This window comes from Nomascus leucogenys, chromosome 22a (assembly GCF_006542625.1).
Source record: "Nomascus leucogenys isolate Asia chromosome 22a, Asia_NLE_v1, whole genome shotgun sequence".
NCBI classification, from domain to species: Eukaryota; Metazoa; Chordata; class Mammalia; order Primates; family Hylobatidae; genus Nomascus; species Nomascus leucogenys.
The window spans coordinates 96,345,153-96,369,586 of NC_044402.1; the positions used below are offsets into that span (position 1 = coordinate 96,345,153).

At 39.6% G+C, this 24,434-nt stretch overlaps 1 protein-coding gene across 1 annotated transcript in view; it reads right to left on the bottom strand.

Annotated features, from left to right (window-relative positions):
• DNAH7 (dynein axonemal heavy chain 7) overlaps window positions 1–23,773 on the bottom strand; it is a 332,081-nt gene extending 308,308 nt beyond the window's left edge. The window contains exons 1-5 of the mRNA XM_030802541.1: window positions 23,633–23,773; window positions 12,760–12,822; window positions 5,286–5,348; window positions 2,394–2,502; window positions 1,461–1,608 (exon numbers count right to left, since the gene is read on the bottom strand). Coding sequence (XP_030658401.1) covers window positions 1,461–1,608; window positions 2,394–2,502; window positions 5,286–5,348; window positions 12,760–12,822; window positions 23,633–23,647 — 398 coding nt within the window. The 5' untranslated portion in view covers window positions 23,648–23,773. The remainder of the gene's footprint in view (window positions 1–1,460; window positions 1,609–2,393; window positions 2,503–5,285; window positions 5,349–12,759; window positions 12,823–23,632) is intronic.
• Between the last annotated feature and the right edge of the window lie 661 nt (window positions 23,774–24,434).

Sequence of the window (24,434 nt, forward strand, 5' to 3'; positions counted from 1 at the left end):
TAGAAGTCCACATATGTGAGAAATACCAATAAATACAAATGGGATTAAACAAGCTATTAAAGCATAGAACTCTAAGATTGAATTTCAGTAAGTCCATCTATATCCTGTTTATAAAAGGCACAACTGAAAAATGACAAAAGATGGTTAAAATAGACTTGTTTCTTACAACACAGAAACAAAAGAAAACCTCCCAGTACAATTGTATAAATACTGGATAGTATATCACAAAGCTCCTTTTAAATGTATAGCTGAGCTTACAAGAAAAAAAAAACAGAAAAATCAGGAGGAAAATAAATTAAGTAGCCAGGCATGGCCATCCTAAGGCTATGGCTGCCCTTATGGGGGCAGGGCCTTGGATTTTCATGCCCATATGGGGAAGAAGATGATGCCATAGGCCTGAATGAAATGGGGAATTCCAACTGAAATCCTGTATAAAGCTGAAACAAGATCTGTCCTATCCTCAAATAAGGGAAGACTAAAAATAACAGGCACAGGAAGTTGTGTCAAGAAAGCTTGTCTTTCTTGGCCAGGGCTTTAGGTAGAAAAAAAAAATTCTTCTAAAAATTAGTAACCAGAGGTCTACCCTCCATTGATTTGGGTGTTGATCATACTGCTTGTTTGATCTGAGAGTGCTTAAGTCAAGAAAACAAGGTAAGTGGGGAAAGCTGGTAGCATCCTAGTGGCACCTGGCAAAAGCAAACTCAAAACCACTCTAGAAGAAGCACATACGCTCAACCCAGCTGCATGGGACTCCGATACACTCCTCTTTAGCCTTGTAAGCACTCAGTACCCACTGTCATCCCTTCAAGATGACCATCTAGCCAGTAAAGTCCCACATGGGACAGTAGAACAGGGTCCTGTGGGTGAGTTACCACAATGGGTCATGAAACCCCATTTGTCCCACAAATGGTGTACACCCTGAGAATCATAACGAAACTAAACACAATACTAATCAACTAGCACAAAGTGGTGTGGAAACAAGGCAAAGAGGAGCTGGTGACTTGCATCTGCCTTGCTCTTTATGAACTGTCCTGAAACCGTGAGACCCAGGTAAGACCAGGCCCTGCACACACTGCTGACCATTTCACCCCAATTCCTTTTCTATACAAGGAGAATCACAATGCCAGAAAAGTCACCCCCATCATCTAAGCAGATGAGATCGGGGAAAAAAAAACCTGCTAGAATCCTCCACTGGCTACCATGGCTATAATAAGAACTCTCAGAAATTCAGCCAAAATTAAGTATTAACATTGCTACCTTTACAACTCATGATATTTAAAAGTGGAACACACTTAACAGGGTTAAACTCAATCTCTTTCATTCTTTATTTATACTCTGACCTCATTCCAACAAGCTTTTGAGGCACCCTTAGAGACGCACAGAATTCTAATATTCTTAGGTTAAACGTTGCCAGGGGCTCTAATGTGGGTAACACATAATGGTTAGCCTATGCAACTTACATAATGACATTAACAAGAGTACTTCTAAAGTTTTCTCGTTCTTTATGTGGAGATTTGCCCTTTGATTTGGAAGTAGATGGTCCAGCATAACTATCATCAACTTGGTGGGGTAATTTGCCCTTTTTTCCAAAACGTTCCATGTATTCAGCTTAAATTTAAAAAAAAAAAGAGCACAATTATTCATCTAAAAGGTAAGCTAAAGCATTTCACATGCTTAAAATAAGATGCTAAATCACCTTTTAAGAAAAAATTACATTATCAAGTAATCGTAAGGATAATTTTTTTTTTTACTATCAGGAGGTTAAACTACTCCTCTTTTGTATCATCATAACTAGAAACATCTATTTCAAGAATATTCCACTGCTTTATATCTTGATTAATATACTAATAAAATTTTCTATTACATTTACATATAGTTCTCTAGAAGTGAAGATCAAAATTATGGTAAAAACAGGATACAAAACTATTTGAGAAATTTTAAAGAACCATGAGAAAAAGTTAATATTAACTGTAATCAATCTGATAAGCACTACATTTAATGAGTCAAAATAATAAAAACATTAAAATAACTAATTTGGAAGTAATGTTCACAATTTATTAAAATCCACAAAAAATTTAAAAAAGAAATATAATTTATTAAAGTCCCTCTTAGAAAAATCTCAGTCTTTGATGTAGAGGCACATTCTGACCACAATAAAAAGTTTTAGTATCAACATCCCAATTCCTAAAATATCAGCTCTTATAGCATTTACAACAGCCTAAACTAAGAACTAGAATCAATTATTTTCTGAGGGAAGATGTTTGGGAAAATTTTTTCTACTTGACATTAATGTCATTCAGGTTTTATACTTCTATTACACTATTAACTAAATATTGTCTGGTCTCTCTCTAGAAATTATCCTTAAATCTAATTTAGAATATTGAAGTTCTTACCATAGGACTGTTCATTTTTAACACTAAATGGTTCTGGACTCTCATCATCCTGCTTTACACTCAAATGGAATGATGGAGCTGCCTGCTGCCAGTGGGGCTTTGTACTCACCTAAAATATAAAATTTAAATAGCATTAACAAACAATAACAGAAAAAACATTTTTCCATGAAATGCATGAGTGTTTATAAACACAGACATTTTCTCAAACAGATCAGAACATCTGGATAGAAAATACTCAACAGCAGATCTTATTCAAGCCTGTGAATGGTCATGGTGTGCACCATATGGGGGACATTAACAAAAGTCCTGCTGCTGGTTGGATGTGAATGCCTGTTACCTAAAACCAGGGTCTTCATTCTAGAGAGTCTACTGCTCATCCCCAGATATTGTCAAGTGTCTTTAAACCTTCTATTTTAATGAGGTGCTCTCTGCTGGTCTCCTCTGCATTCCAGCTCCAAAAGGTCTTCCTGTTCTCATGGCTGTAAACCACCCTAGATTGCTCTGACAACTCACAAATGTATTCCACTGTTTAAGGCAGGGGTGACAAATTATTATACATACACAATTTTGGCAGGCGTCATAAAAAGGGAGAAGGCTAATGATGATAGGTTCCTGGCACTCAGGCTCCATGTTGGGAAACGACAGTGTGTGGTGGGGACTGTGGCAGAGGAGAGAGCACCTTCATCTTCTAAAAACGCAATGACTAATTAGCTCAAGCCAATTATTGCAATACCAGAACACAAACCTACCGTTGCTAAAGCCTATGGTTCTTCAATAAACCCAGACAGTCGGATTTTAAAGTAAAATCTATATATTTTTAGCACAATTTAGTCTGTCTCTCCCTTTCAAATCCAAACCAACTTGAAAGTCCGTGTCTGTACTGGCTTCTCCTTCTGCCTAGTTTTACTCTCCCTAATCTCTTACTTCCACTTCCCAAATAAACTACCTGTACACAAGTCCTTATTTTAGGTACCTCTTACACAGGAAAATAGGATAAGAAAACATGTAAGACAGTGCTCTTCCATTTTCCACCCACCCTTCCCATTTCTCAACTCTCGTCTTGCTCCATAAAAGTTTTAAAACTCATAGAATTGCTACGAGGAGTTGTACAGAAAGGGTGAGAATCAGGTCACTAGCTCACAGCGGCTGGGAGCCACCAGTGCTAGGTCATCCTTGATTTCAACTACAGGGGTCACCTCCAGAAGCCTGAAGTCTGTAATGAAAATCACTCCAGGTCGTAATTACTGCTGGAGAACTTCTATCCAGGTGCAAACCTTAATACTGTATTCAAATAAAAGTAGTTTTTTAAAAAAATCCATAGCTCATTTTCTAAATATCTGTTGAAAATATGATTTCCCTTAAAACACATAAGACTCAAAGAATGCTGAGGAAAACTTGCAAGACACAGCCAAATATGAATACAAAACCAGGTTTACATCAGTCAATAAAAGCATTTTAGATGATTATATGCTTCACCCACAAGCAAGAATTATTATGCATCTCAGCCATAGATATTCAATAAGAAAATTTAAATTAAGTTTATATTTCTACATCTGTAAACTAACAATCCACAACAAACTAAAAAATGTCTATTCCATTTCAGTTTTTTATCTTTTACACTAGAAAATTAAGAGGGATTTTGCAGAACTAGAGAAAACATGGTATGGCTTGATTCTGCAGGCATTTTACAATAATTTGTCATTATCAATAAAAGTATATTTTCAATTAAAATTTGTATTTTTAAATGTTCAATATAATTAATCTAACAATGTTAGTTCAAGTTTCCTAAGTGAAACTGTCCTTCATTTCAAATTATCAGGAATCTTCTCTGTACAGAGCAACACAAATTCAATTCTATAGTTTGTTCTCAGCTTTTGAAATATCTTTCAAAGCAAATAATGCTTTGGATGAACCTTGAAGACCTTATGTTAAGTGAAATAAGCCAGCCATAAATGGACAAATATTGTATGATTCCACCAGTATGAAATACCTAGAGTAGTCAAATACATAGAGACAAGAAGTAGAATGGTGGTTTGCCAGGAGCGGGGGGAGGGTAAAATGGGGAGTTTTTGTTTAACGGACAGGGTTGCTGTTTAGTTAGATGAAAAGAGTTCTGGAGATGAGTGGTAGTAATAATTATACAACAATGTGAATGTACTAAATGCCACTGAATACTTAAAAATGGTTAAAATGGTAAATTTTATGTTATGTATATTTTATCAATTTTTTTAAAAACAATATTTGCATTGACCCTCCCTTTAAATTTAACTTTCAGGAGTCACAAGAGTGTAACTTGGTGGCATTAAACTCCACATAATTACTAGATAATAAATTTTATTACATTAAAATCCAACTTGCACAGGGCTTTATCAACTGAAAATGTCTATTAACTGCCTCTTCCACAAGACAATGACACTTTATACTCAAAATAATGAAAAAAGATCCCAAGATCTAAGAAATATTTTGTAGCATGGCATTTTTCTGCTGGAAGAGCCATCTCCTTGAAGATCATCAAATCAACTCAGCTCATTTTCAAACTCAGAAACTGAGGCTCAAGAGGTAAGTGACTCCCCAGAGGGCACAGGGCCAGTAGAGGCAAAGCTTTACCCCAAGCCCTTTTCTATTTACTTCAACGCTGATACTCCTTTTTGCTAACCAATCTTGGCAAGTCGTTCATTCAGAATACTGAAATATTCTACATACACAGGTAATTATAGCTTATGGTTACTTTACTAAGATAGTTATTTGTCCTAATATGCACACCTCATAGAATTTCTCCATCAGAAAATAATCAAATGGAGCAGGAATTCGCTTACTTATTTTCAAGTTAGAAAACTAATAAACATTTTTTGAAGCACAAAAATTCAATGAGAATATATTTGCATAAGTTACCATAGACAGCTGTGGTAAAGCTCTTGCTGGTGCCTTGAACTTTTCTTTGCTGGCTGATTTCCCCTGTGAAAAATATGAGGGGAAAAAAGTGTTTACTCTGTTAGTGCTAAAATTGGTTCACTGAACCAAATTTTACAGAAAGACTATTTACAAAGTGCATATTATCCAACATATTCAAAGATATACTTTACTGCTTTTTAAATTCTCAGGTTTGTCTCAGAATTGTTTTCTTTAGAGCAAGAAAATAAAGGAAAATTATATCCAGCAATACTTATCAGAACGCTTTAAAAAGTATGCAAAACCGGCCGGGCACGGTGGCTCACGCCTGTAATCCCGGCACTCTGGGACGCTGAGGCCGGCAGATCACAAGGTCAGGAGATCAAGACCATACTGGCTAACATGGTGAAACCCCGTCTCTACTAAAAATACAAAAAATTAGCCGGGCATGGTGGTGGGTGCCTGTAGTCCCGGCTACTAGGGAGACTGAGGCAGGAGAATGGCGTGAATCCAGGAGGCGGAGGCTGCAGTGAGTCGAGATCGCACCACTGCACTCCAGCCTGGGTGACAGAGCAACACTCTGTCTCAAAAAAGATCACAAGTTCTACCTAGGAACTACTGACACTCACCAATCGCCAGCTCTTGTAAGACACTGCCAGTGCCAATAAACTTTCTTTCAGAACAACTTGTATAACCTCCTCTTTCCCCAATTAAACCCTAATCATTTAACTTGTTCTCCAGACATACTGGAGGCCACCCTAGTCTGTACGTAAGTCCTGGATTGCAATCTCACTTCTTGTATATCATTCTCAAATAAAACCTTTTTACTTGGAGAGCTGTCTCTGTATGCTTATATTGCAAGTTGACAGCAACTTTCCACAAGTCTCACTTATACCACAGACACAGACTTCCTTTCAAACTTTCGGGATCCCAGTAGGTGGTTTTTACCTCCCAGCCCAGACCTGCAGCTCTTCAGCAACTGTCTTTGTCATCCAGTGGGCCACAGCCACATCTCCCATGAGGTCTGAATCTAAGGCTTTGGGGAAGGGATGGCTCTTCCAAGTTTGTTCCTTGAGCACTCTCTCTCAGACCTAGAGGGAGTGGCTGCTCCTTATATCTGCTATTCTTCTATTCTTCAGGGCTGTGCTGCCTAAACAGTACGGACTAGGCCCCTGTAGCTACCAAACACTTGAAATGCGGCTCCTCTGAAGGGAGATGTGTTTAAGTATAAAATATGTACTAGATGTTGAAGACTTAGTACAAAACACAAAGAATGTAAATTATCAATGTTTATATATTGATTAGAGCATATTTTATGTTGATTACCATATGCGTTCCACATTGTTCTAAGAGGCTTACATGAATTAACTCCTTTAATATTCTATACTCTGTGGAGTAAATACTGTTGTACCACTTTTGTGTCTATTACGTAGATAAGAAATATGTAGTCTCTGCCTTCACAAAGCACACAGTCCAGTTAATATTAAACACCGTGTGCTTCCATCTAGGACAGGATGTGGAGCAGAGTATTCTAAGAATGTTTCAAAAAGAAAAAGCATGGAAGCTAAGCCTTAAAGCATACCTGGATCTCCACAGAGAAGGACAGCAAAGAGCTTACTGAAGTCAGAGGGCGCATCAAGAACTGGAGTCTAAATGTCACTGGCAGGCTTTGAGGCTATATTGGAGTGGATGGGGAAGGTAATCCATTCCCTAATTCAACAATGGTTTACCTGCTCCTACCATGTGCTGGGCTCACAGACTAAGACTAAGTCATAGGACTATAGACTAAGACACCCAGTCTATAGTCATGGAAAGGACTAAGTCCCACCGCTTATGGAGTACACATTCTAGAGAAGGTACAGACAGTTATTTCAGAACAGATCTATAACATAATCTCAGAAACTAGTATGTACAATGAAGAATAACAGAACAGTGTGAAGGGACAGAGAGGGAAGGAGTGGAAAAGTGCTAGGTTAGATGGAGTACTAAGAGCCTCTCTGCAGAGGTTATGTTTAAGAGGAACCTGAATAAAAGGTAAGGGAAGAACAAACTAGAGCTAGACAAGTGGGTGCTGTTATATTATGGAGGACATGGGTTTCAGCGCTTGACTGGCCAGGCTGGCAATAGCCATTGCAGTCTCCTTTTAGGGTGACCTTTAGTCTCAGTTTGCTGAAGACAGTCCCAGTTTACACCTTTGGTCTCAGTTTGCCCAAGCATAACTAGTAGAACTTTCACTCTCAATGGCATCTTAGTTTAGATGATAAATTATATTGCTATCCTGTTTATGATATAGAGACATACAAAAAGCTATTTCATAAATGATTCTGATGATAGGAACAGGATACATGAGAAGCAGGGGACTAGAGTCAGCAATGAGGCTAGTTTAGCAGCTTTTTAAGAATAATACAGGCAACAGGGGACATGGGCCTGGATTTACAGAAAATGCTGGTAACAAAAGGTCACCTCTACCTCTCTAAGGCACTGCTCTGATCATACTGCTCCCCTGTTCAGAAACATTTTAAAGCCCCCTATTGAAGTAGGCACAACTCTTCTTGGTTTCCAAAGCCTTCCTCAACATACTCCAAATTATTTTCCAGCCTCTCTTAGTTACTTTGTAGCCATATGATCTGTGTGGCCAGTGAAATGTGAGCACAACAGGAAACACAGTTAAGAGCTAGAGGGACAGGCAGTTAAGAGGTAGAGGGACAGGCAGTTAAGAGCTGGTGTGCCTCCTCCATCACTATCTCACACCCATGGAGCCCACGTGTTCCCACTGGCATAGCTGTAAGATGGTGCACTACCTGACCCCCGTCAGACTTCATATGAGCAAGGCTCTTTGTTGGGTTAAGTCTCTGAGATTCGACTTCCGTTTGTTTTGTCAGATAGTATTAATTACCCTATCAGAGCCACCAATAGGTTCCAAAATATCTCCCTGTAAAAATCTAGCCCTTTCTTTAAGACCAAAATCGAAAAAGTTTACATTTCATTTCTTAACTCCAACTGTAAGTAATCTCCTTTGAAGATGCACAGCATTCTTTATTGTTTAAATTATTTTTGGCTAGGTGTGATGGCTCATGCCTGTAATCCTAGCACTTTGAGAGGCAGAGGGGAGTGGAGTGCTTGAGTTCAGGAGTTCAAGACCAGCCTGGGCAACATGGTGAAACCCCATCTCTACCAAAACAGATACACAAAAATAACCTGGGTATGGTGGTGCATGCCTGTGGTCCCGGTTACTCAGGAGGCTGAGGAGGGAGGATTGCTTGAGCACAGGAGGTGGAGGTTGCAGTGAGCCAAGACTGCACTACTGCACTCCAGCCTGGGCAACAGAGAGACACCCTGTCTTTAAATAAATAAAATATATTCTGATATATGAATTATGTGTACACCTACCTATACTGTTCTCCTAACCCCTCACCCCACCCCACCTCCACCTACTAAATCAGTCTTATAGAGATGAGTGACATGGTTTGGCTGTGTCCCAACCCAAATCTCATCTTGAATTATAGTTCCCATAATCCCCATGTGTCATGGGAGGGACCTGGTGGGAGGTAATTGAATCATGGGGGCAGTCTCCCCGATGCTAGTCTTGTGACAGTGAGTTCCCACAAGCTCTGATGATTTTATAAGGGGCTTCCCCTTCACTTGGCTCTCATTCTTCTCCCTCTTGTCTCCTGCCACCATGTGAAGAAGAAAGTTGCTTCCCTTTCCACCATGTTTGTAAGTTTCCTGAGGCCTCCCCAGCCATGTGGAACTGTGAATCAACTAAAGCTCTTCTCTTCATAACTTACCCAGTTTTGGGTATTTCTTCATAGCAGCATGAGAAGGAACTAATACAATGGGAAAACTGACTTTAAAGTGATTTTAGCTTTATCTTAGAAAATTATAAAATGGTGAGGCTGGGCATAATGGCTCACAGCTATAATCCCAGCACTTTCGGAAAGCCAAGGCAGGAGGATCACTTGAGCCCAGGAGTTCAAGACCAGCCTGGGCAACATGGTGAAACCCTGTCTCTACCAAAAATACAAAAATTAGCTGGGCGTGGTGACCCATGCCTGTGGTCCTAGCTACTGGTGAGGCTCACATAAGCCCATGAGGTAGAGGCTGTAGTGAGCCATGATCACACCACTGCACTCCAGCCTGGACAACACAGCAAGACCCTGTCTCAAAAAAATTACAAAATGGTTGACCATGCCCTAAAAAATGGATAACTAAAGATAAGAAAAGAAAGGAAAGGAAGGCCGGGCGCGGTGGCTCACGCTTGTAATCCCAGCACTTTGGGAGGCCGAGGCGGGCGGATCACGAGGTCAGGAGATCGAGACCACGGTGAAACCCCGTCTCTACTAAAAATACAAAAAAATTGGCCGGGCGTGGTGGCGGGCGCCTGTAGTCCCAGCTAATCGGAGGGGCTGAGGCAGGAGAATGGCGTGAACCCGGGAGGTGGAGCTTGCAGTGAGCCGAGATCGCGCCACTGCACTCCAGCCTGGGTGAAAGAGCAAGACTCCGTCTCAAAAAAAAAAAAAAAAAAAAAAAAGAAAGGAAAGGAAAAGGTAAGAGTGCAATGAGCTTCAGACAGTACTTTCTGAAATACAAGCACCAGATTAGGGGAATGTTTCACACATATACAATGTTGTAACCCAAATGGTTCTGGTTTCTAGAATTCCCATTAGGCTACACAATGGGAAGGGAAATATGAGCACAACATTTTCAAGCTAACAGGTGCAACAGGTGTTCTCAGAGTTGAAGCCTTCCTTTTGGGGAGAAAGGGTGTGGCAAAGGCCTGAGAAGAACGCAGTTATAGATGACAAAGAGGAAAGGCTCTGGGATGTCTAGTCCAAGTGCCCTGGAATTTTCACATCAGGGATAGAGGTAATTCGAATGACATCTATTGTCCTGGAGTCACTACAAATATCCAAAACACCCCATGTAACCCAAGCATCCTATACAACAACTCCATCACTGCCACCACCCTGACTTTTTAAGATCTCTGCATCGTCCATTCTGTTGCTGAGCTATTTCTCCAAGTCTCACCATCACTCTAGGTGAAGAAGGGTGGTAAGGACCTTAATGTTTCCTTCTTACATTGCAGTGCAGAATATGTATCTCATAGAATATTTTACAAATAGTGCTTCTCCAGCTAACCAAGACAAGCAGCCACACATATGTCAGAAAAATCATCTGGCAAATGATGTCTCACATCCTGCTGGCCTCACCTTGGATTCCAGACATGGCTGCAGTAAACAGTTCCATGCTAGCTTCTTACATCAAGAAAATATCTTTTGGCCAGGCGTGGTGGCTCACGCCTGTAATCCTAGCACTTTGGGAGGCCGAGGCGGGCGGATCACGAGGTCAGGAGATCGAGACCATCCTGGCTAACAAGATGAAACCCCGTCTGTACTAAACATACAAAAAAATTAGCTGGGCATGGTAGCGGGTGCCTGTAGTCCCAGCTACTCAGGAGGCTGAGGCAGGAGAATGGCATGAACCCAGGAGGCAGAGCTTGCAGTGAGCCGAGATCGTGCCACTGCACTCCAGCCTGGGCGAGAGCGAGACTCCGTCTCAAAAAAAAAAAAAAAAAAAAAGAAAATATCTTTTGTGGCCGGGTGCAGTGGTTCACACCTGTAATCCCAGCACTTTGAGAGGCCAAGGTGGGTGGATTACCTGAGGTCAGGGGTTCGAGACCAGCCTGGCCAACATGGTGAAACCACATCTCTACTAAAAATACAAAAATTAGGCGGGCGTGGTGGCATACGCCTGTAATCCCAGCTACTCAGGAGGCTGAGACAGAATTGCTCGAGCCCGGGAAGCGGAGGTTGCAGTGAGCCGAGATCATGCCACTGCACTCTGAAAAAAAAAAAAGAAAAAAAGAAAAAAGAAATGTCTTTTCCTTTCTGCAGTGGGAATCCTCTAATGCTATAGTATGGGACTCTAGGAAGAGCCCACTCTGCTCACACACATGAGCAGCCAGAAGAGGATGGGAGTCAACATCCCCAGCAACAATCTTTCACCAATACAGGATGAAAGATGACAGATAAATGCTATTCCTTGACCCTCCTCAGGTGATCAATTCCAGGAAGCATTCTATAAGCTCAAAGGTCATGGCAGGACACACCAGTTGCCTACTGCGCTAATCAACTTGATGGCCCATGGTTGTATGGCCTTTTCTTCTTCCTACTTTTACTCTCCTCAATGTCTTATTATTGCTTCTCAAATATACTACCTGCACACAAGTCCTTGTTTCAGATACCTTGTGCACAGGAAAATAGGCTAGGAAAACACGTAAGTCAGTGCTCTTTCATCTTTCCATCTGCCCTTTCATTGTTCAACTCTTATCTTGTTCCATAAAAGATTTAAGACTCGTGGGAGGGATATGAACGAGATGTGCAGAAAGGGTGAGAATCAGGTCACCAGCTGAGAGCCACCAGTGCCGATTTCAACTACAGGGTTCACCTCTAGAAGCCTGAAGGTCCGTAATGAAAATCACCCTACGTCTTAATTACTGCTGGAGAACTTATAGCCAGGAACAAACTTTAATATTCAAATAAAAATTTTTAAATAAATGAATGTTTTTAAATATCTCTTAAAAATCTAATTTCTTTTAAAAGACATAAAACTCAAAGGATATGGAAAGAAAATTACAAGAGCCAGTCAATATGAGCACAATATAAGGTTTTAAATCAGCCAACAAAAGCATTTTAGACAATTACATGCCTTGCTGACTAGAAGAGATTATTCAGCTCAGCCACTGAATATTTATTCAGCAAGTAAATTTAAATTTAACATGCCAAAAAAGCTAATACCTTTTTTCAATTTTAGAATTTGTCAAATTTTTTAAGAGAAAATGTCTATTTCATTTCAGGTTTACTTATAAACTAGAAACAAGATAAATATTTGCAGAACTAAAAAAAAATGCTTTGATTCTATTTTGTAGAACTTTTGGTAATCTTGGTATTATTAATACGAATAGGTACACAATTAAAACATGTACTCTGAAATGTCCAAGATCATACACTTAAAATTTTCATCCAAGTTTTTTTATTTCAAAACATTAGGAATAATCTCTGCATAAAGCAGTCCAAATTCCATTACATAGTTCATGCTGAGCTCTTAAATGTTTCAAAACAAATAATATTTGAATTGAAACTCCACTTAAACTCAACTTCTGTAGAAGTTATAATAGTTTAACTCAACAGCATTAAACTCAACATACCTAGACAGCAAATTTTATTCTGTAAAATCTAACCTGTACCCAACCATCCTCTGTACATACCTGAAAATTACAGCCTATAGTTATTTTATTGATATTATTCTTCCTAAGCTATGTACCTCATAGAATTCCTCCATCAGAAAAGAATCAAATGAAATTTAAAATTGTATAAAATTTAAAATCAGAAATTCAGTAACTTACTTTCAAGCTTGAAAAGTAGTAAACAAACATTATTATAAAGGAATAAAGTATGATGGTATATTGGTAAATTACCATAGACAGCTGTGGTAGAAATCTTACTGTTGTCTTGGATTTTTCTTTGCTGGCTGATTTATCCTGTATGAAAAACATGAAAAAACAAAACTGTTTACTCCGTTAATGCTAAAATTGATTCACTCAACCAAATTTTACAGTTTTTATTGTAAGCACACATCATCCAAAATATTCTAAAACATACTGTACAAATGGCATGACCTTGTATACAGAAAATCTTAATTCATCAAAAAATATTAAAGCTAGTCAATGAGTTCTTGTAACCAGCTAGGTTGCAGGATACAAGATCAATACACAAAAGTCAAATGTATACAGGATACGCCAGGAGGGTGATGCATCCCAATTCCACAGGGAGAGGGCATGGAAGCTCCGCACCCAGGACCCTCCCATGCCTCTCCCCATGTGTCTCTCCATGTGTTTTTTCCTGATTTGTATCCCTTATAATAAAATAGTAACCATACGTATTTTAAAAATCAATTGTATTTAATATAATTGTATTTAATGCAAAATTGAAATTAAGAGACAATTCCATTTACAATTGCATGAAATGGAATAAAAGACTTAAGAATAAATTTAACAAAAGAAGTGTAAGACCTATACAATGAAACCATAAAACATTATTGAAAAAAATTAAAGTTCTTAATAAATAAAAGGACAACCCATGTTCATGGATTGGGAGACTAATATTGTTAAGATGCAATACACCCTGAAAATATTCTACAGATGGAACATAATCCCTATCAAAATCCCAGCTTCCTTTTTTGTAGAAATTAACAAATTGATCATAAAATTAACATGGAAATGTATCAAGAAGAATCAAACAATCTTGAAAAAGAACAAATTTGGCAGACTCAACACTTTGAGATTTTACAACTTACTACAAAACCACAGTAATAAAGACTGCATTGTTCTAGCATAAAGATAAACAGAGATCAAGGGAATAGAATTACGAGTTCAGAAATAAACCCAGACATTTATAGGCAATTGATTTTTCATGAGGGTTCCAAGACAATTTAATGGGGGAATTGGGCATATCTTCTGGAAACCTGACTGAATCTAATTTATTCAAAACTTACTTGGCCCCACCTCCCTTCTCTATAACTAAAACTTCATTTTTTTTTCCTAGCATGGTCTACTTCCTAAGGTGAATATGTATTCTGGTTTTTCCCCCCCGCAAGCTACCATAAGTAACATTTGAACCTCTTAGCAGTAACCTTAAGAGAAAGGGGCTAATCTCCTTTGCAGTAGAGAATAATTCCATGGTAGAAGTTTCATCTAGGTGAGAGGAAGCATTTGCTGAAAATGACAATTTGATCTATAAAGCAGATGAGTTGTGCTTCTGGCCAGTTGTCAATTTATCGCCTCAGCTCCCAATTTGCCTTTTTTGCCCTCCTTTGGGATATGTTACAGGACATTATAACATTTCTCCTTCGACAACCAGCATATTATCATGGGTGCCAAGAAGCACTGTAAGAGGAAGAGGCTTTCTTCCTGATTCCAGTGCTTCTCATAGCTCCCATGGTGTGGCTGCCAGCAGTCAGCAACCTTGTCAATCCATGGTGTGAGGCTAACTCACAGGCAGACACCCTCCAGCAAGTTTCACCAGCATCCCTGTGGGCAGCTTTCCACAAGTTTCACTTACATCACAGAGGGAGACTTCCTTTCAAACTTTCAGGATCCCAGCAAGTGGTTTTCTCTTCCTAGCCCAGACCTGCATCTCCTCAGCAAATGTTTTTCCACCAACTGGGCCACTGCCACACCTTCTCCCATGAGGTCTTAAATCTAAAGGCTTTGGGGAAGGGATGGCTCTTCTGTTTGAGCAGAGAGTCTCTGCTCTCTTAACATTCTGGTTAATATTAAAACTATGTTTCCGGCTGGGCGCAGTGGCTCATGCCTGTAATCCCAGCACTTTGGGAGGCCGAGGTGGGTGGATCACGAGGTCAGGAGATCGACCATCCTGGCTAACACGGTGAAACCACGTCTGTACTAAAAATACAAAAAACAATTAGCCAGGTGTGGTGGTGGGCACCTGTAGTCCCAGCTACTCAGGAGGCTGAGGCAAGAGAATGGCGTGAACCCAGGAGGCAGAGCTTGCAGTGAGCTGAGATTGTGCCACTGCACTCCAGCCTGGGCGACAGAGACACTGTCTCAAAAAAAAAAAGAAAAACAAACAAAAAAACTATGTTTCCATTCAATAAAGAGAGATGGCTTGGAGCAGAGTATTCAAAAAATCCACTTGCAGTCTGCCTATTATCCCCCAAACTCTCTTTTCCAAAATAATGAGGTTTATTTTCAATGTATATGTCTACCATTCATAGATAATCTCTCTTTTCTCTCTCAGTCTAAAGATTTTCTGCTTATCTCTGGTGTTGTTTCCCTTATAGAGGCCAAGGTGGTATTTACTTTTATTTCTATCACTTGGCCTTTAATACATTTTTCTGTCAACTACTAAAGGACATTGTTTTTGCTGCAGCAATTTGAAACTCTCTCTAATGTGCCTTTTCTTCTCTCCCTATTATTTTCACTAGTATGCAAACATGTTAAAATCCCATCAGGAAAAGTATCAGCCTTAATCCTATATTCCCTCTAGCAATTGCCCGATTTTTCTGCTCCCAATTTCTCCAGAATCTTCTCCAGTGAGGTATTTATTCCTTGCATACCACTCTCATCAAGAGCTCTGATTACCTCCACAATGCCAAGTCCTGTGGTAAATTCTCAGGCCTCATTTTACTCAATCTTTTAACAGTATTTTGACACAGTTGATCACTGTCTCCTTCTTGAAAACTGTCTTCACTCTATTCCCACAATGATTATATATTTTATGCTCTTCCTAACTGTGAACACTTAAACTTTTCATTGCCAATTCATTCTCATGTTTTTAAATTCATTTTTAAATTTACAAATAAAAATTGTATACATTTATGGTATACAATGTGGTGTTTTGATATATGCATAAATCGTAGAATGGCTAAATCAAGCTAATTAACATATGCATTACCCCACATACTTATTTTTTATGGTATGAGCACTTAAAATCTACTCTAATAGCAACTTTCAAGGATACATTTTTATGAAGTCTAGTCATCATGATGTATAATAGATCTCTTGATCTTTTTTTTTTTTTGAGACAGTGTCTCGCTCTGTCGCCCAGGCTGGAGTGCAGTGGCGCAATCTTGGCTCACTGCAAGCTCCGCCTCCCGGGTTCACGCCATTCTCCTGCCTCAGCCTCTCCAAGTAGCTGGGACTACAGGCGCCCGCCACCACGCCCGGCTAATTTTTTTTGTATTTTTAGTAGAGACGGGGTTTCACCGTGGTCTCGATCTGCTGACCTCGTGATCCACCCACCTCGGCCTCCCAAAGTGCTGGGATTACAAGCGTGAGCCACCGCGCCCGGCCGATCTCTTGATCTTATTTCTCCTGTTCCTTTTCATTTTCTGATCTTCGTGTGACAGACATCCCTCAATCCTCAGGTATGTTTCCTTTCTAATTGACCCCATCCAGCCCAAATATTTTAAATATTACTCATATACTGGAATCTCCCAAATTTATCTCCCCAGTATTAACCTTTATCCTAAGTTCCCCACTCCTATATTTGATTTTTGCTCTCTCCACTCAGAGGTCAAATAGACATCTCTAACTTAATGTGTCCAAAATATTGTTTGATCAATAAACTTCCACAAACCCTACCAGAACTTCCCCATATTTTCTTAAACTCAGTAAATGGCATCACCATTAACACCACTATTTAAGCTAAAATCCCTGGTACCATCCTTGATTCCTCCCTTTTTCTCATATCACACATTTAGTTCAGTAGCAAACCCTTTGAGCTTTACCTAGAACATATATCCTGGATCCAACATCTCACAATATCCATTATTACTATAACCATGGTCTAAGGAACTGGAAAGAAAGGGGAGAGTGGAAAGAGAGATCGGGGTAGAGAAAAAGAAAGAATGGGGGATCAAGAAAGAAAGAGGAAAGGAGAAAGAATCTTTATTATATCATGTGTCCATTATGTACCTGAATCTATTCTGATGTCCATTCTCTTGGATTTCCCAGTTCAGTAAACCATAAAAAAATCTGTTTTATTTTTTGAAGTTTGAGTTCCATTGTACTTACTTACAATAAAAAGAGCTTCTACTCTTGGTCATCAGTCTCAGTGACTTAAAAATGTACATGTGACTAAATCTACCTAACAGCCTAGTCTCTTAGTTGCTTAACCTCATCTGTAACCTTGTCTTCTGCTTCATCTCTGCCAATCACTTTCATGGCAACCCCTCTAGGATCTTATCACTAAATATGGCAGCTCTTGTGAAATCTTGATTTTAAAACATTCTTTTCTCTGATCACCACATCCTTTGCTCCCAGCAAGTACGATCTGATGCCCTCCTATATTTCTTTGTTTCGATTGAGACTTCTAATATCTAAGCTCCTTCTCAGTATCCATCTGCTCCCTCATATCTTCTCTTCCTCCTTGCCCAATTTAGATTCTACAGTCCATAGTCACAACTACACCCTATCAAATACCCTCAACTCCCTCTGGCACATACTTAACTAAACCATAATCCCGTTGGAATTCAACTACTTACCTTCTCTATGATTGTACCCAAGTAGGTATATATTGCTCAAGAAAAATCACATCTCCAGTCCTACTGGATTCACATTAAGTGCACGATTAGTAATCTCAGACATTCAAAACTTTTGAAATTTTCTAATAAATTTGGTGTCCTAAGTTTGTAGTGACCTATCTCCAGAGTTTCTCACACATCATCATTTTAGTACTTGAGAATGCCTCCATCTTCCTGTAACTAAGTCTACAGACCTACTTACGATCACACCTTCATTGTTCTTCTATCCTTCATCTACAAGCAGTTGGGGACACTCGCACGTACGACCACAGGCCAATCCCTCCATCTCCTTTCACTTTATTGAAGACAGTGCTTTTCTGATAATCCCTCTTCTTCCTTGAATTAGCAATGCCTCCCTTTATACTACAGAACTCCCTTTATACTACAGAACTTTGTACAAAAATATACAAAGAATGTTTATTTTTATTTTAATGTTACATTTAATCAGCATTTGCTGTTAATGGCAGCATGGTTTGGTTTTTGTTTTTTGTTTGTTTGTTTGACACAGAGTCTCATTCCATCGCCCAGGCTGGAGTGCAGTGGCGCAATCTTGGATCACTGCAACCTCCACCTCCTGGGTTCAAGCCATTCTCCTGCCTAAGCCTCCTGAGTAGCTAGGATTACAGGCGTGTGCCACCACACTGGCTAATTTTTTTATTTTGAGTAGAGATGCGGTTTTGCTATGTTAGCCAGGCTGGTCTCGAATTCCCGACCTCAGGTGATCCGCCCGCCTTGGCCTCCCAAAGTGCTGGGATTACAGGCATAAGCCACCACCCCTGGCCAGTTTGGTTCTTTTCAGACACTTTCCCCTAGGATCTACAGTTTGCTTCTATTATCCACTACAGAAGGCATGTGCTGATACTGTGGTTGGATCGTTAATTCTTGCCATCATGTGACCTGCTGCCACTAGAACTGCAGAATGTTTCTAACTAGTTCAACATATTGGGTATCAGGGAGTGGCTTCCTCTGACTCCCAGGTTGCAGGAATTTCTTAATTCTGGGGATGTTGCTGATTCCTGTTTAAAATGCCTTCAACAGAGGGAAGTCAGAAAGAACAGAAGCACTGAGTTCTTCTACCATTAGAACAGCTTCTAACAGTTGTATGCTGCCCCCCTGAATTTGTTGCCAACAAGAAGATCTTCTCCATGGTCTTTCAAAATCTTTGCAAAGATGGCCAAGTACTGGGTTTTAGCTTTCTTCACGACTCAGCAAGGTTCTCCACTTTTTCCTCAGTGGGCCAGCGCCATCATCATCAGGTCCAGGGTGCCCTCAGCACACGTGTTGATCCTGACTCTCTCCTTCAGGTCCTTCCCACAGACATTGTACTTAACAGCAAGGTAGCTGAGGATGACTGTAGTCAGTGTCAGCATCATTCCATCAATTTCAACCAAAGGCACTTGGCCAAAATGCAGGCGTCTATCCTTCTTTTCATATTACCTTGTTTCAATAAATTATTCTTCAAACTCTATTCCAGCTGCAGCCAGCAGCCAAAGGACTGACTCCATCCTGCCCCTGACACGAAAGTAGTAGAGCTTGGGTTTGGCTGCCATGCCTCCTGGCTCAGGGTTTTCTCTTCAGCTATCTGGAAGCTCCAAGAATGTTTATTTTTAAAAAGAAAAGAGGCCAGGAGCGGTGGCTCATGCCTGTAATCGCAGCACTTTGGGAGGCTGAGGCAGGCGGATCATAACATCAGGAGTTTGAGACCAGCCTGGCCAATATGGTGAAACTTCTACTAAAAATACAAAAATTAGCTGGGCGTAGTGGCGGGTGCCTGTAATCCCAGCTACTCAGGAGGCTGAGGCAGGAGAATGGCGTGAACCCGGGAGGTGGAGGATGCAGTGAGCCAAGATCGTGCCACTGCACTCCAGCCTAGGTGACAGAGCAAGACTCCGTCTCAAAATAAATACATAAATAATAAAAAATAAAAAGAAAAGAAAAACCTTCTTTAATTGTGCTTTCCGCTCCAATTATCACCCAATTAATTTATCTGTTTCCTGTACCAAGACTGTCTGTGCAGACTATATTTACTCATGTCTTTTTAAAATTAGGAAATATTTCAAACATACAGAAAATAATATCATGAACACTTGTGTATCTTCAACCCAACTCTTTGCCATCCTGGAATTTTGTGTTTATCATTCCTACGCAAATTTTTACTACACTTATTACTACATATGATTGTCAAACAACCTAAGATATTGTTACTACATGATTTTAAATTTTATATAAATGCCATCACACAATTTGTATCCTTCTGCAACGTGCTATTTTTTAATATTACATTTTTGAAATTTATCCCCATTAATACGTTTCTCAATGATTTTCACAGCTGTATAGTACTCTGTGAGCATAGTACAATGTATCCATTCCATTCTCTAGTGAATGAACATTTAACTTATTTCCAATGTTTCTCTATTACAAAAGATGTCTCAGCGAACTCCTTGGGCATGTATTTTAGTATAAAAACACACAGTTCTTAGGCATGTATCTCATATATACACACATATGTGTGTGTATATGTAACATAAATATATATGTGCATCTCTGTTTTGTCCCTTTAATTCCATTGATTTATTATCTGTAAAAAAATTTTTATTATATTGCCTAATTTACTATGATTCCTGATAGGTCTTGATATCTGTAGGGCAATTCCCTCCACTTTACCATTCCTAAAAATTATCATAAACAATCTTGACCTTTTTTCTGCCATGTGAAATTTAGGATCTACATTGCATGAAATTTTTTAGGACAATGATAGAAACACATTGAATACTGACTCTTCTCTCTTTTGAACGTAATATATTTCTTTACTTATTCAGATTCTGGGAGCATATCCTTCAGAAACATTTTGTAGTAGTCTTCATAGGGTGTCATATGTCTTTTTTAGACTTATTCTTAGGTATAAATATTTTAAAAGAAAAATTCATCATAGGACCTCAACAACTGTTAATCTAAATGATTTATGGACAGGGAACTGTCTATGAAGATTGCATCCATTTACAATAATGTCTGTGATGGTTGTGCTCTGCCTCAGATCAAGTCTTTACCCTCTTCTTCCTGCTCTGTGCCTAGGAGGCTGAATTCGACAGATGGACATCATCTGTGCCTTCAGTTCTCTGACTTCTGATAGGAATCAACCTAAAAAGGCACCAGGAGGAGACTGAAGAGCAGGAGGGCAGAAAGTTTAGAATATTTGTTTCCTAGTCTTCCCTGTTCCCTGTTGTTCTGATAGTGGCTGAATTCTTCCAGACCTCAGCTCCTGTCAGGAAGCTACCATTCCAAGTGTCTAGCACTCATCAGGGTCTGAGAATAATGTTCAGTTTCAATGACCCATCAGTCCTAGCCATGGTAATGGCATCCTACTGTCCTATTGCTGTTAATCCTTGAGTGTCTCTTCATCCCTCGTGGTTCCCTTAACCTTACACCTTTCATCCTTCCAAAGGAAAACCACACTCTAAATTAGCATAAATGAAATTCTCAAGATTAGTTTTTAACCTTACCAACACCTCTACAAATGGTTTTTATAAATGTTCTTCAGTTAAGTCCTTTTGAGTATGCCATCTGTTTTCTGTTGGGATCCTAATATAATTTTACATTCTAAAATTAAAATTGCTAAGGAGTCTGGGTCTTCCTTAAATAGTCTGGCTTTGCATTTTGTTTTTACTTCGCTGATTTCCACCTACTTGACTGCTGGAAGAGATGTCATAAACCTGGTATAGCCCAAGTATTAACCCTCCTGATCAAATGACTAGAATCTATAAATGTGTCTGGTTAAATCAACAATAACCTCTCAAAATTTAGTAGTACTGATTTAAATATAGTTGTCAGTTGTCACATGTTTGAGTTCTGTTTGTTAAAGTTATCATCATGCTGTTGGTCTCATATCCAACTTTTTTCATTCTTTCCCCTTTTTAAGCAATGACATTTTAAAAACATAATGAAGGAAAATGGAATGAGCATCACATCATATAAACACAAATTACTTGATTCCATAACTAGAAAAAGTGCTGGGGTAGAAAAAGACTGACAGCTTTTTCCTCTTCTCTGCCCACAATCTGTAGTATATCTGTGGGGAGCTCTCTGGTCTTTAGATATTTGTGCCTTTAAACCTCTGAAAGTTTTTCAACTGATACTAAAAATGCCTTTTAAAGTTTTAACTAATTTTAAAAATGAAATGAGCAATTGCAAAAGATTTATATTTCTTCTAAATGCCTAATTTAACAGAAAAGCCCAGACTGCTATTCCTGAAAAATTCCATGTCACTCTCAATCTTCCACTAATGAGATGAATATGTTAAAATCTCCTTCAGCAAATACGATTTTACCACCTGCTCACTTTCTCAAACTGAATGAATATACAAGTAAATGTCACATAAAAAATGGCATTTCCAAAAGTTTAATCCATTCTGTTTGTTTTAGGTTAAAATATAAAAACTTTCATCCTTCCAAAGGAAAGCTACACTCTAAATTAGCATAAATGAAATTCTCAAGATTAGTTTTTAAATTACAAATCAACCAAAACAGTGATAGAGGGCCCTCTGCTGTTCAAATATAGTAAGTGGAAAATGGAAATCATGTCCATTCTTTTAAGATCCCACTGCCTCTTCAATAAATCACAACCTTTCTGGGAGGGGGAGTGAGAGACTAGGGGGTCATTTCCCAACATCACTTTTATAAAGATAAAGTAAAATTTAGAACTTAATGGCTGGTGGGTTTTTAGTGGATACTTTTTAGTTGTAGATGGGTAAGTTAGGGGAATTGTGAAAAACAGCTATTGAGAAATACCATTGGAAATGTGATAAAAGTGTATTTTAAACTCTAACAACATAGGATATGGTTCAAGATCTGGCCGAAGACTAATTTGGGCAACAAGCAAAGAACCTGCTCAATATATAATAATGGTGACGATAACAAATGTTATTTTTTTAAATCTGATTACATTAATATCATGTAGAAAAAACTAGTAGGATCTATTAAATAATTGCTCAGTGTTTTTTGTTACTTGTATCTGAATTCTTTTTGTTTTTTGCTTGCTCATTTACTCTTTTATTATTAATACCAATACTAATTATACTTTAGCATATGAATCAGTGTCCATTTCTTAGTTCTTAAATTATACTTATTTTTTTAAAAAGGTTCAAACCAAATTTTCTTGAGCATTTCAGGTATTAATTACTTATTTGATGAATTAACCAATCAGGATCTTCACAAAGTTGTTAGTAATGTACAACTCAAGGGATAGGAGACTAAATCCGTTTTAATATTGTTTCCACAATAAATTCTAACACTACCGAAAAAAGCATTATAAAGCAATAAAAAAGAAATAATTACCGTTTAATATTGTGTAAAAGCTAAATGAAATTTGCACGCTTAAAAACAACTGTTTTTCTTCCAAGAGGTTTATAGGGTCCTTTTCCTTACTCATCACTACGTAGAAAGCTAGAGTTATTTTCCAGCTAGGCAGAATAATGCCCACGTTTAATATCTTCCCATTCTGTGCTGATATTAAGACGACTGACCATTGTTCTGCCTTTCTTTCTGTTAGTTGCTCTTAAGTTCAATAAAGAAAGAATTCTTAGAAAAAAAAGGAGAGAAAGAAAGGAAGAAAAAAGAAAGAAAAAAGAGAAAAGCAGCTATTGCAAAGTGCATCTTTTATCACATACCATGGAATATCATCTTAAGAAGTGCCATCTGTCACTTACCAAGGCCTTTCATGTATAGTATAATATTGTATAGTTATGGTATGGGATGGTATCTTATTTGAAATTGACAACAACCTCAGAAAGAAGAAAAGTTGTTTCGATGTTTCCCCCGCTCTGCATAAGAGGTGGGAGAACTAAGGCTTACAAAGACTAAGAGATTTGTCCAAAGTCACACGGCTAGGAGTTGGCTTCGATTCCCACCCTAGAACCCAAACCCGCTGCAACTCCTCGCAGAGCCGCCTCTCACCCAAGCACATCTCCATTAGCACTCTGGGGGTGCTGTGGGCTGGGGCTCCCCCTGCTGGCGCGCCGCTAGGCTGCTAGGTTTGGTTGTTATGACGACCAAGGGTGAACAGCTGGGAAGGGAACGTATAAGGGCATTCGCGGAAAGCGCTCAGTAACCCAGGCCAAGTGGGGTGAAGGAAGCTGTACACCGCGGAGTCACAGCTGGGGAGTTCGGTGGGCAGGAGGGGCTTTCACCACTTCTGAAACGCCTGGGAAGCGTCGTGGCGGCGGCAAGCCTGGCAAAGAGCAGCCCTCTCACCTGCTCACTGCTCATGGCTGCGAAGACCCGCTGGCCTCACCGGCGCTTCTGGCTCGCTCCTGCCTGCGGAACCCCTAGGCCGATAGATGCAGCGCCCCAGGACTTGCGGCGGTCTCAGCTCCCTCCGCGCCAGAGCCGTCTAGCGTCCCGGCAGCGTTTGTTGCTAAGCAACGGGCAAGCGCAGGTTCCATTTCCGGTCATCTGTTCCTTCTGGGGCTGGACCCGGAAGCTGGCGCGGGCTACCGCAAGAGGAGCTTTCTGGGGCGCTTCTGCTAGTGTTGTGAGGTCTAAGGTGTGCGTTGAATAACCAAAGACACTGGGTGGGTCTCCTCCAAAATCCTCTGATTACTGAAGTAGATCCTCACATTTCCGCACCCTCCTTCTAAATGAGCTGGGTGCCCGGGACTGCTGCCTTAACCCCTCAGAGGTCTCGGAGAAACACTGGAACGAAATGATTACAAATTTCGTTGCTAATGTGGGCGAGTGGAGTAACGCGAGGCAAGATCCAGTAAACACCTTTCATTATTCATGTGCTTCCAACCCCTGTGCTGTTGACTCTAACCGCACTCTAGAAAACTATCCTTTGGGAGAATACCAGTAAAGGAACCTTCCAACAATTCTTGAAAACAACCTTCACAGATGGTTTACTACATGAAAAGTGGTGTGCTAAGCACAAATGTGACCAAGACACCTATTCGCCACAGGCTAGGGGGGTGTCCAAGCCAAGCACTTACCATGTAGTGGAGACGGTGCTAAGAATGGCAGTCCTCAGCGAGAACATAAAGCACCAACTAATTTTCTC